General features: G+C 38.8%; 2 protein-coding genes across 2 annotated transcripts in view; both read right to left on the reverse strand.

Moving 5' to 3' along the window:
* Positions 1–608, reverse strand: part of slc17a6b (solute carrier family 17 member 6b) — a 13,091-nt gene extending 12,483 nt beyond the window's left edge. Inside the window, exon 1 of the mRNA XM_035651985.1 lies at positions 35–608. Within this exon, the coding sequence (XP_035507878.1) occupies positions 35–108 (74 nt within the window). The 5' untranslated portion in view covers positions 109–608. The remainder of the gene's footprint in view (positions 1–34) is intronic.
* A 2,061-nt stretch (positions 609–2,669) lies between these two features.
* Positions 2,670–15,854, reverse strand: ano5b (anoctamin 5b; the record flags this gene model as incomplete). The annotated part of the gene is given in 18 exon segments (XM_035682515.1): positions 2,670–5,054; positions 5,151–5,256; positions 5,725–5,912; positions 6,061–6,266; positions 6,459–6,589; positions 7,425–7,522; positions 8,070–8,239; positions 8,405–8,630; positions 8,727–8,801; positions 8,934–9,085; positions 9,509–9,569; positions 10,311–10,416; positions 10,875–11,009; positions 11,101–11,216; positions 12,109–12,228; positions 12,449–12,733; positions 12,956–13,024; positions 15,747–15,854. Coding segments are annotated over 18 exon segments (2,577 nt in total), but the record flags the coding sequence as incomplete, so codon positions are not given.
* Positions 15,855–17,070: the final 1,216 nt, after the last annotated feature.

Genomic DNA, 17,070 nt, shown 5'->3' on the forward strand with positions numbered 1-17,070 from the left:
GGGGGGGGGGGGGGGGGGGGATGCTTGTCCTTACCTGTGCATATGACCCAGGGCCTTCCCCGTAAATTCCTTCACCCCCGCCGTGGCTCTTGTCTTCACCGACTCCATATCCAGTTTCTATGTGTAAGGCCTATTTCTTAGTATTATTTTACTGCTTAATCGTCATGTTACGGCGCAGGATGGCCGACTGCAGCGGCTACAAGGGGAAAACAACAAACGAAGTTATAATAAATCGAGAGTCCAGGGAGGCGACGATCCAAAACGAACGAGCCTAAATGTTCACAATGAAAGCGCTGAGGCGAAAACACCTTCGCGTAAAGAAGGGGAGTCAAACGAGCTGCGCGCCTTCATCCACCACCAACTCATCTCCTGCCTGGCGTACAGTAGCCGCGCCAAGTGCCATCACGACGAAAACAAAAAGGAGTGAAATTGAAAAGCCAGCGTCGTAGAGCGGTGGTGGACCCGTGTCCCGCAACAATAACAGAAAAAAAGGAGAGAGGGAGAGAGGGAGCGGGGGGGTGAATGGAAAAAATAAAACAGAAAAGCTCAAAGTTAAGCAGAAGTGGGTGTTTGGAGTGGCTTCAATAAATCAAAGAGGGAGTGAGGCTGTATCGTGTCTCCTGTGGTGAGCGCAGGTTCATCTGACGTCGTGTTCAGCACCGAGGTCAGCGACAGCAGCAGCTCCGCGTCCAACATCTGGCCAGCTGCAGAGCTCTAATGAAGGCCAGAGTCAAAATATTACATGCTAATGAATATATATGTTCATTATTATTAATTTCATAAAAACACATTGGGGGAAATGTTTTATAGTTTAATCCCTCGCTTTACGTCGCAGTCTGAATGATGTGAGATATAATACACCAGTATTTCGATCATATATATTTCTATTTGGTGTTTTTATGCTTAAAAAGTATTTATTTTAAAACAAGGACAGTCAACCCTATATATGAAAGCTGCAGCTCTCTGGAGGGCGGTGCTATGGAAACCAAATGAGCAGGAGTGGATCCCCCCCCCCCCCCAACAAGCTCCTCTTCTCAACGTAGGAATCCATCAATAATTTAAGCGTCTCCCATATTTTCATCCCCCCTGACAACCACATTTTCCCACAGAGGCATGGGCAAAAATTAGGAAGCATTTTTCTTTTATATTTTATTTAGTTTCAGATATCTGGTATTAGATTTGAAGGAGATATCATCTAAAACATAACTGTCCTTCTGCAGCATTTGCAGACCAAATTTGGCTAAATGGCTACAAGGCTTCAACTAGTAATGGTTATAAAACAAACATGAATAAATAATAATAATAGAAGTTTAAGATGTAGATCTTAGATGTGTGGTTAGAGGACAAAAGGGAAAGGAGAAGTGTCTTTTTTATCATTTGTTGGTATTGGCCACCATCTGGTGCTCATACATGGTACTGCACCTTGCTCTTATTGTTTTCTCCTTTGAATGATAACTCTGAGCCGATTAGTAATGAATTCTGCTCTCCACTCTCTCTAAATATATGTATATATATATATATACATATATATATACATTTAGTTTTTGTCTTAAAGTTACCCTCCATTCAAAAATGTGTTGCTTATCTTGCAACCTTGACTGTGCAGAATTATGTATATGCATTGTTCACACTAGCAGGCTGTTTTCATATTCATTTGTAGATTTCTCTGTGTTCACATAAAGTTTAAGAAGCTTATGTACAAGCAAGACTGGTGTCTACTAGTTTGGAAACAAATCACTGTCCAGTATGCTACTTACACATGTGATTTTGGAAACACTGAAAATTGACTTTTCAGTGAAGTAGGAGACATCTAGTGTCCAGTAGTTAAACTTTTGATGATGAGCAATATTTACATATTCACAGATTATTCAACAAAGAGAAGGAATAGACAGCAGCAACATTTTTGTGGAAAACAACACTAGACACTAATCATTATTCGAAGTAGAGTCTTTGTATATGTACTTAAACATGTCCAGATGGGATCTTTAAGTCCGTTAATAGATAGGGACTGCTGAAGATAGACAGGACAGGGGGAGGCAGGTCGTGCAGTAAAGGGCCACAAGGTGAAATCAAATCCCGGCCGTTGCAGTAGAGACTTAGTAAATGGGGTGTGAGCTGTACCAGGTGAGCTACTGGGCGGACTGAAGTCCATGCCCTTTTTTACCTCCTCTGTCACATCACACCTGCTTTACTTTGTCAGTCAGGTGAATACAAGACAGCAGCCAAAGGACTCAAATGCAGACAATCCCAACAAAAAAGAACAGTTCAGTGATTTATTAAAAATGCAGATGCATAAGCTTATTACGAACTGATGCAACTGAGGATCCATGGGTGAACTGGAATCGAAGGTGCAGGCAGGCAGGTAGATTATAGGGTTCAGGTTCAGGTTTCAGAGGCAGGGGGATGATTGGGGAATGTGACACAGATTAATAGGAGGATGTGGGATTAAGGTGACCAGGACTGATGGGCAAAGTCTGAGGGCATCTAGTGGACAGGTGGAGAATAGCAGTAAATCTTAATAGAGAAACAGGGGCATGGGGAAGTGGCTGAGAGGAGGGACAAAGAGGGAGAATGGGCAAGTATAAACACAACTGAGGTAGACATTTTGACATTGTTACCTGTTTTTATGGTGTTGTATAGCATATGTGCAAAGAAAACTCACACTGAAAGTAGTTATTGTTTCATTTATTGTGAATAATAACAGCTTTACTTCATTTCTGTACAATAGGCTACAGTGAACTTGGAATGTAACTGACTAAATAGTTACATAACAGAAATTCATGCCATCAAACCAGACAAAACTACTACTACTTTGCAACAACGAACAGCAGCAACAGATGATATTAAACAGGTTATGAATTCAGATAGGAAATTTTCTCTTTACAAAATTATACAAAAACAAGTAAACACAGACGTTTAAGGCATTTGTTGGGAAGTAACATCATGCACCTTGCAGGGTCATGCTCTAACCTTCTGCATGTCTGACATCTGCATACTGTATCAACAAGTGATGCTCAACAAACATTAGAAGATGTTTCATCCTGAGATTTGAGTAAGCCAGGTTTAGTTTTTCACTGTCAAATATAATTTACTGATAGCTGAAATCACAAATGCATCATTTACAGTGTAAATTACAAATAGGTTTTATCATAAACAGAAATATCTAAATGCGTGTTAGGCTTAAGAACATTTAAAAAATGGTACTGTATCTGATAAATGCCTGATGGTGTTTGTCTCCCACAGAATGTGTAGAAGGAGCTTTTTCCTTCTCTGGTCCCTTGACAAATTAGTAATATATAGTAACTATTTAGTGTATTTGAAGAGCAATCTGAACTAACACTGCTTGATAGTCATTTATGATGATGTGAAACAAAATAAGAAATTAGATGTTGCAGTAAATGTATTAAAAGATCTTAAAAAGAGGATTATGAAGTAACTTAAGTAACAGAGCAGAAGCAGATCAATAAATTAATTGCACTACAACCCATTTAAATAGATAGCATATTCTCTATATCTACAGCAAAACTTAGTAACCAGCTAGAGTCACCCAAATCCTCACTCTCGTGTATCCCCACCAAGGTACAAGCAGTTCTTCTTTCGGTATATCTCTACAATGAAGCATACGATTGTTTATGTCCATACTATATGGAGACACCAATAATGTGAAACAGATATATATATTAATTATCTACGTGTAACAAGAGGAGGGGTAAAGCCGACACATGAGCGACTCTGGTGCACAAATCTGTCCTAAAACAGAATGTCTGTCAAGAGATTGTCCAACATTTTTAACATGTAGTTGTTTTATTTTATGATATGATAGAAATCTTATAATTGGTCCCGTAGCAAGTTGGAAAAACATGAGTCTGCAGCTGCTATTACTGGTGCAGTCCCTAACTCAGGGTGGGACAGTGCAATTGCAGTACGAGGGAGGTACTTGGTTCTCAAATGCACAGTTTATAAGAGCTTTACTCCAAACGAAAAACACTCACAATAACTAAGCTGCCAATCTTATAGCCCAGCTATAGATCAGAACATTATGTAGCTACAAATAAAAAAAACATTAAAAGAAACATAGTGCAGCTGTCTGAAGAATAAGCACCGCCTATTAGTTTTTTAATATATAGATGTGTTTTGTGTTAGATATATTGAAGATTTATGAGAATTTGAGTGTTTTCTACATTCATACTTAAATGACAGAAAAACATAAGCGATGTATAACATATATTCCTAAAATGATATATATTGTTTTTACCAACAACAATTACCATTCAAACAGTTTTACAGTTGACACATACAGTATCTTCCTGTCTAAACAGTTGAGTCCTTCATCTTGTATTCTCATTAGAAGAATCACATGCAGAAAATTAAATAGGTGATATCATAACCAATTCTTTAAAGGGAAAACTACACATAATGTCACATGTTCAACACCATAGACGTTGACTCTGTTAGCACATACAGAGATTATTCTCATGATAAATGGAGAGTTAGAAGGCATTACATGGGGAATGGTACAAGCAGTAGTTACAATCTTTTTTACTCTTTGCTATTATTTTCCATTACCAACACCTTTAAGCTGTTTGTTTTTTGGCACAGAAATGTTTTTTCCACTCACGGAGCTGATTTTAAGCAAAGAGAAATGTTGCACTGCATTTTTTCCTGATGCCTCGCTATAGATGCTAACACAGGAGTCCATTCAGAAAAGAAAAGATAATAGCGTTTTTATCCCAAAGACAGGAGCCCTTGTATGTGAATGTTCTCAGTGAGGAGAAAACTCCCAGGCATGTCCATTCTTGGCTTGGTTAGTTGGAAGTGTGGAGCAGAAGCTACAGGCACTCAGACAACACTTCATGCTTGTCTGCCACTAAGGACGTTTCTGACGGTGGCTCTGTCATGAAACTGGCACTCAGCTGGAGTTTGAGCCTCTCCACCTCGTAGTTGTGCAGGTACTCTTGAATCAGGTAGCGTTCTCGTTTAATCCGCGCCTTAACATCTGACGGGACGTCTGGGATCATCCACGCCACAAAGAACTTCACCACAAAGACCACATGCTGCAGATTTGGTAAAAGATATAATCAGTTTCCTACATTAATTCTGAACATTTTTTTTTTATGTAAGGAGATGGAGGAAAAGCTGAGTTGTCTTACTTCCATGATTATAATGAAGGCCATTTTGGCTGCCAGGATGTGCCAGAACTGCATGGTATGAGTGTACTCCCTCTCGTGGCCTGGAGGGTAACGGTAGTCACGGTATCTACAACAAGCAGAGGGGCATCATAAAATCAGTAATGTTTCATTCAATTAATGTTGTTGTGTTTTGGGTGCAATTTAAATTTTTAGCTCAACATTCACGCTTCTTTTAGCTCTGTTTTTGGTTCACCAGCTAGTTGCTAACTTTGTTTGTTTGTTTATCATAGTGTACAGTAGGTTTATCAGAGCTTTTTTTGCTGAAAACAAAACGCCTGCTGCAGCCTGGTAACAATGCTATGAGACCTGTCAGGCTGAATCAAAACAGTAGTGTTTCAGGCTATGAAACCAAAACAATAAGTTAAAAGATGCTAAAACGCTCTATACACCTGAGGAGAACAACAGAGTCTGGTGAGAATTTGTCACTATGAGTGACCCCCTTTCACATGACACAGTCATTTGACCAGTTTGACCATAAATACTGATCAATGCTTTAAATCGCCAGATGCATAACAAGCTCTTTAAGCTCTAATACCTGCAAGTGGTAGTTGAGTTATCAAACCAGTAGTCTTGTTCCTCCGGCATGTTTTCTTCAGGTATCCGTGAGATGTTGTATATTGACAGGCTGTTGTTAACGTAGCCCCTCATGCTGACTCCTTTACCATTGGCATACAGGTAGACCATGCGGGGGATCATGTCTGAGGTGAACGCCATTATGAAAGCCTGGGTCAAAAGTAAGAACAAAGGCCTTTCAGTAAAACTGCTGTAAAAATGTTTTTCACTTGATCAGGTCATTTTTAGGTCATTCACAGCACTACAATTTATAATCCAAGAAAACATACTCATATACTACTACACATATAATACCCACATTGGTAACAACAGATAAAATGGCCACTGCGTTGAGGATTTCTTGCCACGCTCCAATGTTTCGGGCCTTGGATGCCACTGGTCGTCTGAACTGGGTGGTGAACTTCCAGGCGTCCACCCTGATCTCTAGGATGTTGTTGAACAGAGCCAGGAGGGGAGCCAAGGGGAAAGATGCCACAAACAAAGTGATGAAACCAAACTGGACCACTGAAATGACAAAGCAGAGCAGACAGGGAGAGTTAATGATAAAAAATAGTGGAACATGTAATTTATGGATAGAAAAGAAGACAGCTGTTGTCTCATAAAAAGTGATTTGTAATATATATATATATATATATATATATATTCATATATCATACAGCTATTAATCTTATTAACAAGGTCAGCTAAGTATCTCACCCATCTCCAGGTACTCATAGAACAATCCCAGCTGAGTGAAGTTCTGCAGGACGTGGTCCTGCTCCCAGCGGCTGTAATGGTTCTCAGGATTGTGCCGTCCCTTTCTGCTACTCCACCAGTTACGCATCAACCTAACAAGAAACCCATGAAGAGGAAACAGACGTCAAACTGCGAAGACCTGAAGTTTGGATTTGCATAAAGGCAATAAGATATTTCCAGAAAGAGATAACACCAGCAGCACAGTAACGACAATATTAATAGTTTCAGTCCTCTTGGCTCATTGGCTGAGTAGCTGCTGCATTTCTAATTCTATATGTTCTATAAATATCTCCAACTTTTGGGTCACTGCTTGTTTATTGACATTCGGCCAAATTATTTTCCACCAGAAGTTACATTACAAACACCAGAATGTTCTAACTTGTCATATATAGTATAAGCCTGATATGCTGTCATTTGATGCCGTCTTCTCTGAAGTCGTTGCCTAGTAATGGCTAGTAATGTCTTGTTCTTGGCAATACACAAACATTAATCTAACTTGTAAATCCTCCCCATGACCATGTAACATGGGTAAAGTCAGACATGGTCTAATTCTGTGTATCCCTTTGTCAAAGCTTATTGTTTAATAAACTGTGTTTTTGAGGTAGAGCAGCAAAAATGGTATTGAATGTAAATCATGAGGTGAAAATAAAACTTAAGTGTGTGAATCTAAAATGGGAAAGCTGTGTAGTAGGAAATTATATTTACTGATGGTGATTCTACTTGCACCCACTTGATGATAACTTGTGCACACAACATGTTGATCTTGTAAAAAGAATGAATACAATTAATGCACTAAAGATTAGCAACATGCAAACTGTTCAATAAAATCCTCTATTGAAAATGATTATCTTGTTGTGGCTTATTGTTAATTACTCACTGAGGTGAATAACTAAGACTAGGTGGAGGACAAAGAATTGATGGACTCACGGCAGCAGAGCTTCCTGAATGTTCCCCCATAGTTGTTTTCCTGCCATAACTATCACCAGCTGTGTGGTCAGCTCAATCAGACAGCCTCCAGGGTCACACTAGGACAGCAAGAGGTTTTTAGTTTATATAACACACCACACTGGTGTTGGTACACCAGATTATAAAGCTGCCCTAAAAAATGTTAGGGGAAAGGTATGAACCTGTATGAATGAATCTGCACATCTAAGTTTAGTACATGAAGTAACTAACATTGTGTTTTAAAGGTCCAGTGTGTTGGATTTAGTGGCATCTGGCGTTGTAGTTGCAGATTACAACTCCAACACTTCACCCTCCCCTTCCAAGCACAAAGAAAAACTACAGTGGCTGCGAAAAACATAAAAAACTCCCTATCTGTGCCAGTGTTTGGTTTGTCCCTTCTGGGCAACTGTAGAAACATGGCGGTTCAACATGGCAGACTCCATGGAAGGTGACCTGCGACGTCTGTAGATAAAATGGCTCATTCTAAGGTAACGAAAACACAAGTACACTTATGAAAACATACCTATGTATATTATATTCCATTTCTGCCAAAAAAGACTCCTAAATGTTACACACTGGGCCTTTAAGTGTTTCAGTTAAGTGCAATAAAGGGGAAGAAAAACTCACCTCCTCATTCCTCAGTTTGCCAAACATATATGAGTATTTACCAGGATGACCCACAAATTTGCCTTTGAAGAAGGCCACATAGAAGCACGAGGAGTAGTAGTTGACAAACTGGAACAGGAACATCTTCATGGTCAACCTGTTCTCATACTCGAGGTGGGTCTTTGGTATTTCTGAAGAAAGCGAACAGTTTGAAGATTAAGGTCAACAGCAGATAGTAGATCAGTGTAATGTGTTAACAGTGTATGTTCCGTGTTTTTTGAATATGAAAAGACAAAATGATGAAACAGATTATTGTGTCTCTGATGCAGTAAGTGTCAGATTAAATCTCTTTATACCCATATCAGTGATCCAAATGGCCACCCTCTCATAAAAGAAGTTGAGGATCATGATGATGACAAAGTTGATGCAGGAGGCAGTGACTGAAGTCGCTAGCTGTGGAGTGATGAATCTGCCCACCACTTGGATCTTCCTCATAGGGTCTTTAATGATACTTGCAAAGGCAGCATACACAGCCAGCCTGTATGCTATGACCCCAATAATACAGGCCAATATCAGAGAAATCTGTGGAGGGGCACACACATAAAAAGCTGTTGAATATGGGAAACTATGCATTATTGTATATAACTCACACACATGTATACACAAACACTGAGTTACCCAGAATATAACAGTGGCTGCTGAGAGGCAGAAGCGGGCACACTTGCTGGTGATGGGGAGATATGGCTCCATTTCCTGAAAAATTAGTAGTTAATATTATTAGAATTGATTGTTTTAAAAGTAGCCACCATGTTGTTACTTGTGACCCACAGCGTACATAATATGTGTCATGTTTATTTCTATGTTTGAACGAAGGCTTCGAAGCACCTGAGTGATCTTGTTGAGTCTCCTGTTAGTGCAGCGGATCTCGAACTCTGGCCTGATTTGAAGCTGTTGCTGTTCCTCTTCAAAGTCCACCAAGTCCCACTCGTACTCCAGTCGAGCTTGACGCCGTTTCCAGAACTCCAAAAACAGAGTTACTGCCAAATACACGAAGAAAGAAAACATTGTAAAATCTTAGTTTGGGAGTCACTTCTAACAAATAGATTCTGAGAACATTTGAGTCTTTGTACAGGTGTTTTTACTGGACTGATCTTTTACGACAATATTGGCCTTTGCACTGACTAAAAACAGAGTGCCTGTGTTGGGTTTTAGGAGTTTAATGAGTTTCAGCTGTGCCATGACTCTCCTTGGCCTAGAGTGTGCTGGGCAGGCTATGACTGCTTAGTACATAACAACATAATTGTGCTGGCAAGTTGCTCTGGGCTGAAACAGTATGGACAAATGTTGGTGCTTCAGTATGAAAAGGCTTTAACTGTGAAAATCTGTCTCACAAGAGAGGGAGCAAATTGGATCTCGTACACAGGTTAAACACACAAAGAGAGGCATCGACTGACACTTACCCCAAATCCCCATAAATATGGCAAAGAATATCGTTCCCTCATTATCAAACAGATGGGATTGCTGGAAGACAGAATATGGAAAAGAATAAGTTCCTCAGAGAAGCAGAAGACACGCTGAGCATAAACAGGATGACACACTGCTGACTCAGCAGGATACAATTTACTGCTTATATTTGAGTAAATTACTTATTTCACACACTTGGGTTGTGAAATTCAAGCTTTTATATAGTTTTAAGTAATTGTTGGATTTTAATGGTGCTGAATTAACCTACTAAAGGCTTACTATGCAGACAAACAAACATTATCCCTCTCAAATGTCACTTATGACCCACTAGAAGTGTGTGGTGGTGTCTGTATCTGCCCTCTGCCTGTACTTTACTATTTAGTTGTGTGTGGGACGTTTCTGGGCATCAACCTTCTGTCAGCGTGCAGGGTTTGTGGTCAGGACTGTATAAAAATGACTAGGCAGTGACCACGTTACATCGCTGTCTTAATTTATCTCTTTCCTCTGCTCCCTGTCATGTCATGTGTCATGGATGCATAATGAGTTGCAGTTGCTTTAGCGATGCCTCAGCTGCATTCCCACAAACTCCCAAAATTATTTGTGCTTTCGTACGTAACCGCTGCAAAACAATTAGCAACTAACGTTTTACTTATCTTCCCTCTCTTCATTCATTCTATTTGTATCTCGACCAAAGGTGAGCTCTCTGGCTCAATTAAGCTGGCGAGAACTTTGATTGGTGCTTTTACAAACAGCAACAGACAAATCCTGCATAATATGGCTTTAAGTGTAATGTTTTACCCAGGATGAGAGACAGGTTGAGTTGAGCCTCCAGAAAGGACACTTTTTATCACAAAGTGGACACATCACAATACTGCCTCCAATATCAGCGTCACATATTTCTTTGCTGGAAGGAGAAAAAACAATTAAAAAAATAAATAAATACAGTATTTCTTGAAAGTTGTCACTTTAAAAAACATTATATCTATCTAACATCCAGTTTTCAAAAGAAAAATTGAAATCAGTCTTTCAAGCATATGGCCAAAAGTATGTGGATACCTCTGTCTTTTGAGTACTTTTGGTTTGATGCTGCTTTTCATGGTTTGGGCTGGACCACCCTTAGCTTCCAATTAAGGGAAATCTTAATGCAACAGCATACAATATTATTTATAACAATATAAGACACCGATTGTGTGCAGACTGTGAGCCATGGGAGCAAACCCCTGCATCCAGGTTTCAACATCCTGGATCTTTATGCCCATGGTTTTGGGGGTCATATATAGGTCACATATGGGTGGAATAGTCAGATGCCCATATACTTATCATATGATTATCAGCTCCCTGGTGCCCTCTGGTGGTACTAACCTTGATATGTTGTCATCATAACTGAGCACTCCATAGGTGAAACATATAACTCCCATGACAGCTGCAAAGAACAGCATCTCTGTGTAGAAGCCCAGCCAGGCAAAGTAGATCCCAATCTTTTCCCCATAGTACTTCCTAGAAAACACACAATCAAACAGAACATTTTAAAATACATATTGAGTGACTTCAAACAAAAGATTACAGTCTCCAGGTGTTGCTTGTTTACCTGATGAGGTTAAGAGGTTGCTCTTTGTAAAAGCAGAGAAACCTGGCCCAGTGGTTGTACAAGTTGTAGCGCTCACTCTCACATTCGGCATTTCTTGCCCTTTTCCAATATCGGCACTGAAAGTACAGGAAACAATGGGCTGCTGAGTGAAAGATCTTTAGTAATTAAGGCGGGGTCAGTCATTCTGGAGAGGGATAGTTGAGAGTCAAATACTGCAGCTTTGGATTATGTGAAATGAGAAACAAACAAGTGGCTCAGAGAGAGCCACACAACACAAGGTGGCATTCATGCTTCCAGGTCATCAAATATGACAACCAGGGAGCATGAACGACAGAATGAAACAAGAAAGTGAATAAACCTGTCTCCAGAAATGTCAAACTACTCCTTGAACCCTTCCTAAATATTTTTTATTATATTATTATATTCAGTTTTTTACATTTTCCTTGAAGAGAAAATAATTCATATTTTCATTATTTAGGAACAAATAAACTACCAATATGATGGAAAATGAGTCCTGAGGTTGACACTATGCTGATTAAAATATCAGTGCTCTGTAACAGGGAAATACACAAACAAATTATACAAATGTACTAATCAAGTCCTGTATTCAATGTCCAATTGACTACTACGCTACACTTATTACTACAGAACCACTTTTTTAAATAAGTGGTAGTAGAAGTACAAAATGCATTAACAGTCAAATATACAAATTTTACTGACCGTCTGTTTTTTGTTCAAAATACAAGCAGCATTTCAATGTTGTGTTGCCAAGTATTTAATATGGATTTGGGTTACGTATACTCCCAGCATCATATCATAAATCTTGTATGTTGCAGTCTCAACCCGCAAGAAGTACAGATAAAAGTAGCAGTGAGATACAGTTTTCTCCCCCTGTAATGATGTATCTGTAAAAAGTGCTAAAGTAAATTGCCAGTATCTAAAAGTTGTTTTTTATTTCAGTAAATATACTTAACATTTGCATATTTATGTTCTTTACGTGTGTCTTACATCATGTAGTGGGAAAGCTGCCGTGTACGTCCCGTTGCTGAGTAGTCGCTTGATTCCCGTCTTGTCTTTATCTTTCCGACCCTCTTTGTAGTACGGACAACGAGCCAGGATGTAGAACACCTAACAGCAAGGAAGGGATTTAACTAGAGATTAAGGGATTTGGATTTGTAGGAACTTTTGAGCTAAATTCATTTCATATTCATCTATTCATCTCATAACATCTCTACAAAGTCTTCTACGGTCAGCCTGAGATCATTCATTAATAAATACTAGAATGTTAGAAAGAACACATATTTACGATTTAAGAAGTTAATTCTGATTTTAAAAAAGAAATATTCACAATTCTGTTTCTTGTGGAAGGCGGGAAGAAAGTATCCTTGTCAGTGATGAGGAAGAAGTCGGTCTTGGTCTTGTCAAAGGGGTAGGTAAAGTAATCAGGCTGTGGCCGCATGATGTGCTCTGGCAGACGGAAAGGATGTGAGAGCCACTCCAGTGGGACATCCTGGCCATGGGGGATATCACTCTCCTTGAAGGGAACTTTGATCTTTAAGACATCAGCATAGGTAGCCAGTACTTCCCACGGAGCATGAATCTTCAAGAAATATGTCTTTTGGTCCTTGGAGTCCTGATAGTACAGACAGAAGACAGGACAAAAAAAAACTTAAAAAACTTAAAAAATTGTAACTATTTATCAATATTTTTTACACAATTTCCTTGAAATACTTGGATGGATGGCAGTAAAATGTGTCTCTTACTGATCTATCCCTTTAAGATTTCTGTAGAATAGGGTGTGCCATAACAAGCTGTCCACTAGGTGGTGCAGCTACTCTGTGGTTGAATTTCTCACCGATTTGTCATCTGTCTCCAGCTCCAGTCCTGCTTTCTCAAGGTTGGCCTCAAACTCCCTCCTCCTTTCCTGTGGATAATTACACAAACCACAAGCATAAGAGCTACACAAACTCATACAGTCTTAACATGTTTTCTCCTTTAACCATCCATGCTTAGAAACATTTAACAAAGCCCCTGTCTGAGGTTCAACAACAACAACTTGTCTCTTTTAAGATGAGGCATTTTTGAAGTTCATTCCCATTGACTGTTTGTTTTTCAGGTTAAATCTTAAACTCAAACATATGGAGACTGGTCAAACAGGAGGCATGAAGTGGGTGTGATAATGGCCATGAAGTTTCACAAACAACTACTGTTACAAAAATACTGTTATAACTTCCAAATGGATTTAGGTGACAGTTAATGTCCCTATCAATAGACACTGACCTAGTTAGATATTTGGGTGGTACTGGGGAGCACATTTATGTTTTAGATGCAACGCTGCCAAATTTTCTGTCTGCTACAGTGGAAGAAGGATGACCCTGGAAAAAAATGTAGTGCAAACTGGCCGTATGATAATATACCGATAACACCTATACCAACCTTTTGTACATTAAGTGCTTTTAAAATTACATGAACATTTTAAATATACATTCAATTAAGATTGAATAAATAAACAAAATAAACAGATATTAACGCTGATGTTAGAAAAGTTGAGTCTTAAACATATTATTATATTAATACTACTATTTCAAGCAATTTTCAAAGGTTGCATGTCACATATTCATAGGCAGGCTATCTATAGTAACAAAGGGCTGCCTTTTCAGAAACACTAACATCACTTTAAACTTATGAGCACAGTGTAATCGTTGGTACTGTTGTGGTAATGTGCAGCTCCCAGCTGTGTATCTGTGAAAGTTAGCACGATCTCCCTGGATACATAAGAATAAAAATGTGGCACTTCAATTGAAGTCCAGGACAGATATTCTTATGATGATGTAGCTATAACATACTTAAAAACAGGAAGACTTTTAACAGCCCTTTACAATGCATGTTGGTGCACAGCTATGCAGAGAGCCAACACTTCAAACAAAGGTTAAAGATAAGGAGTTGGCCATTGAAGTCTTCAGTGGAAGCAACTGTGAAACTGTGGAAACCGTAATGGACAACAAATTAAATTATAGTGATCAATTCAGGAAACAATGAAGTTCCATGAACAAAAGTTAGACCAGAGGTTTATTAAAAATTCAAGTGAAGTAACAAGGAGTAACAAGGAATAGACTGGCTGTCAAATTGGATACATTGTGATTCATGCTAGGAAGAAACAAAACATCACCCATGGAAGAAGTCGACAAGAGTAGTAAAATAGTAAAAAGCCAGACGGTAATTATACAAAGAAGTTAATAAGAATTTTTTTTTTGGCACTAGTCCTTTAATATTGGATATCTGTCATTCAGTTTTTGGCCTCTATCAACTCCTCAGGAAAATATCTTTAGCGGCTGAATGCTCCTTTGCGTTCACCAGCTAGTCGCTAACTGTGTCTATATGCCAGTTGCTGCTGAGCAGGTAGCGTTCAGTGGATTTTTAAAGTATTTTCAGTGGCAACAGCTAAATGCAGTGGCGAGACTTGAAACGAAGCAGTAAAGTTGTTGACTGCGATGCTACACTACGAGCGACCCCCTTCATGTTGTCACACTGTAATGTGATAAATAGTTCTCAAATATTATTATTATAGTTCCTTTAAAATTGTAAAAATGGTATGTTTCTACTAAGTTCCTACTCTGTTACACACAAGGAAATAATTTAAAATCTGTTCATTGCTTCAGGTCACAAATGTCATGTGTCTACGTAAAATATAAAATCTGAATCTCACTTCCTTTTTTTGTATTCCTGTTGTGGATATAAATTGTGTAATAACACCAACAGTACCACAGTTAGTCACTGGGCACACTGTAAAATGCTGAGTAGTCAACTAACGGCAACTTACTACATGCTTTTAGCCCTGATTTTGTCACTCGCCAACTGTTTTGGGAGCCAAATGCCCCCAGGTCAGAGGCAAATCGCTACCATGAGGAAGTTCATGTTGTGTAAACTGTTCAAAGATTTGACCTGCGATGCCCCCAAAAAATGTAGCAGGCTATACATCTGGTCGTGTTGTATGCAACGAGCTACAGCCTGTCACACAAATATAGTTCATCTTCATGGATTTTATTGATGCCAAATTGACAAGAAGGCTGTCAACATATGACACCCTTTATTGTTGTTTAGTGTTGTTACAACATGTGAGGAATTGTTATTATGTAATATTTAAGGAGTTTGGTGTAGAAAACCTTTAATTCAAACTGCTAATTTGTCACCGCAACAGAAACACTGGGCAACTGCTATAGTATGATAAGGTTGTCTGGCGTTGATAGCTGTTAGCTATTAGTTTGATTAATGGTTTAATAATGTGTGTATTGATTACTGATGCTGGCTGATCAGGCTAATTATCAGCTTATTGTACTCAGTTTCTTATGGCAACATGCTGTAAAAAGTTGCCCTTTGTGAGTGTTTTAAACTACTTTCCTAATTAAAGATGATGTGCTTGTTATTAATGGTGTTATTAATGACTCCTGATGAAACGTAGTTTGGAGACCAGACAGACTGCTTGTGCAAGATATTGCAGTGTAAGACCCCCTGTTGCTGATTAGTCACATAGTGTGAAAACTATGACGTCAGGACTCCTGATATAAGACAGATAGTTGTGTAGTGTACAGTACAGTACAGTGATCTGATGACTGTGAAAGTCATGTAGTCATTGTCCAAGGCTTTACCTGTTTCTTTTCTCCATCTTTGTCATCTACGTAAGACAACACAAAGTCTATTCTTCGAACTCCATCCCTGAAGAACACGGTGTCTTTGTTTGGTTGTAGCTTGTCTGTCTGAAGGAGAAACAACAGGCACAAAATAACACTTAAAGCTTTCTGATGGGAAGCAAAAGCAAACGGACATGAAATACTTGGAACACAACAGATACTGCCAGTGCACAGGAAAAGTATTTTCAGAGAATATTGTTTCCTGGTGAGAAACGTTCAGAGGGAGGCCACGATGACTGTAGAAAAACCACATTAAAACAGGACATTTTGGACACTGTACAATCACAGCCTATCATTATATAAAAATAGTTGATGGTGGAGGAGAAATGTGCTCTACATGTTCTATATCAACTTCTATATTTCAGTCAGTCTTAAAGGAGCAACGTGTAAGATATGGCTAGAGTTATAGATCATGAATGTTAAAAAAACATTCAAAAAAGTTGGATTTTATGATGTTGGTGTTTGCAGGCCAGAAAAACACACATCTGAAGGCTGGTTGAATAAAGTTTTATTTTTTTGAGTGTGACAAAGAGCTATACTATAAATTGTTGTCAAAGGCGTGGAGCACCCAGTATGTTCAGTAGTTTATTGAACCCCACCCCGCTTGTTTATCAGACCCTCACATCCACTAACAGACCTCGCTGTAACAAGGGTGTGGACACTGCTCATTAGATTGTTCATGTTCTGACCTAATGAGAGCATTAAAAAGTGCTTGATAGATTAACACTGATGGGAAAGTGTTCCATTCCCGGAGTCATACATCAAAGAAACATAATATAATCAGTGTTATCAATTAAGAAGGATAAAGCATCTGCTTGTTGGCCTCACTGTATCACTGAAAACCCAACAGACTGACAACTGTTCCTGTTTGAGCAGCGACAGTTTATTTCTGTCTTGCTGTTAGAGAGGGAGCTTTGTGAGACACAGGTCTTGTGACTCAGTGATGAGAACGGTGATTCAGCAAAAGGTCAGTCATCTGCCTACAAATTACACATAACATAAACAGTGACATAAATATTTTTGTGGGGAAAAAAAAACAGGTTCTGGAAATATTTAAAGCCACCTCCGTTATCGATTGCTGAAAATGTTATATAAGACAGGTGTCGGATTGTAACAGATCAAATCAAAGTAAGTACAGTAATTGTGAAGCTACTGATTATTAGCACAAAGAATGAAATCAAGTTGAGCTCTTGACATTGACATAAAGTCATCACAGAAACTTTTTAAAGGGACAATGTGTAGTATTTTAAGTATTTTATTTGCTAAAATCAATGTCTTCATT

The sequence above is a fragment of the Morone saxatilis genome, unplaced genomic scaffold, assembly GCF_004916995.1.
Source record: "Morone saxatilis isolate NCDOM2014 unplaced genomic scaffold, NCSU_SB_2.0 Contig11, whole genome shotgun sequence".
Lineage (NCBI taxonomy): Eukaryota > Metazoa > Chordata > Actinopteri > Moronidae > Morone > Morone saxatilis.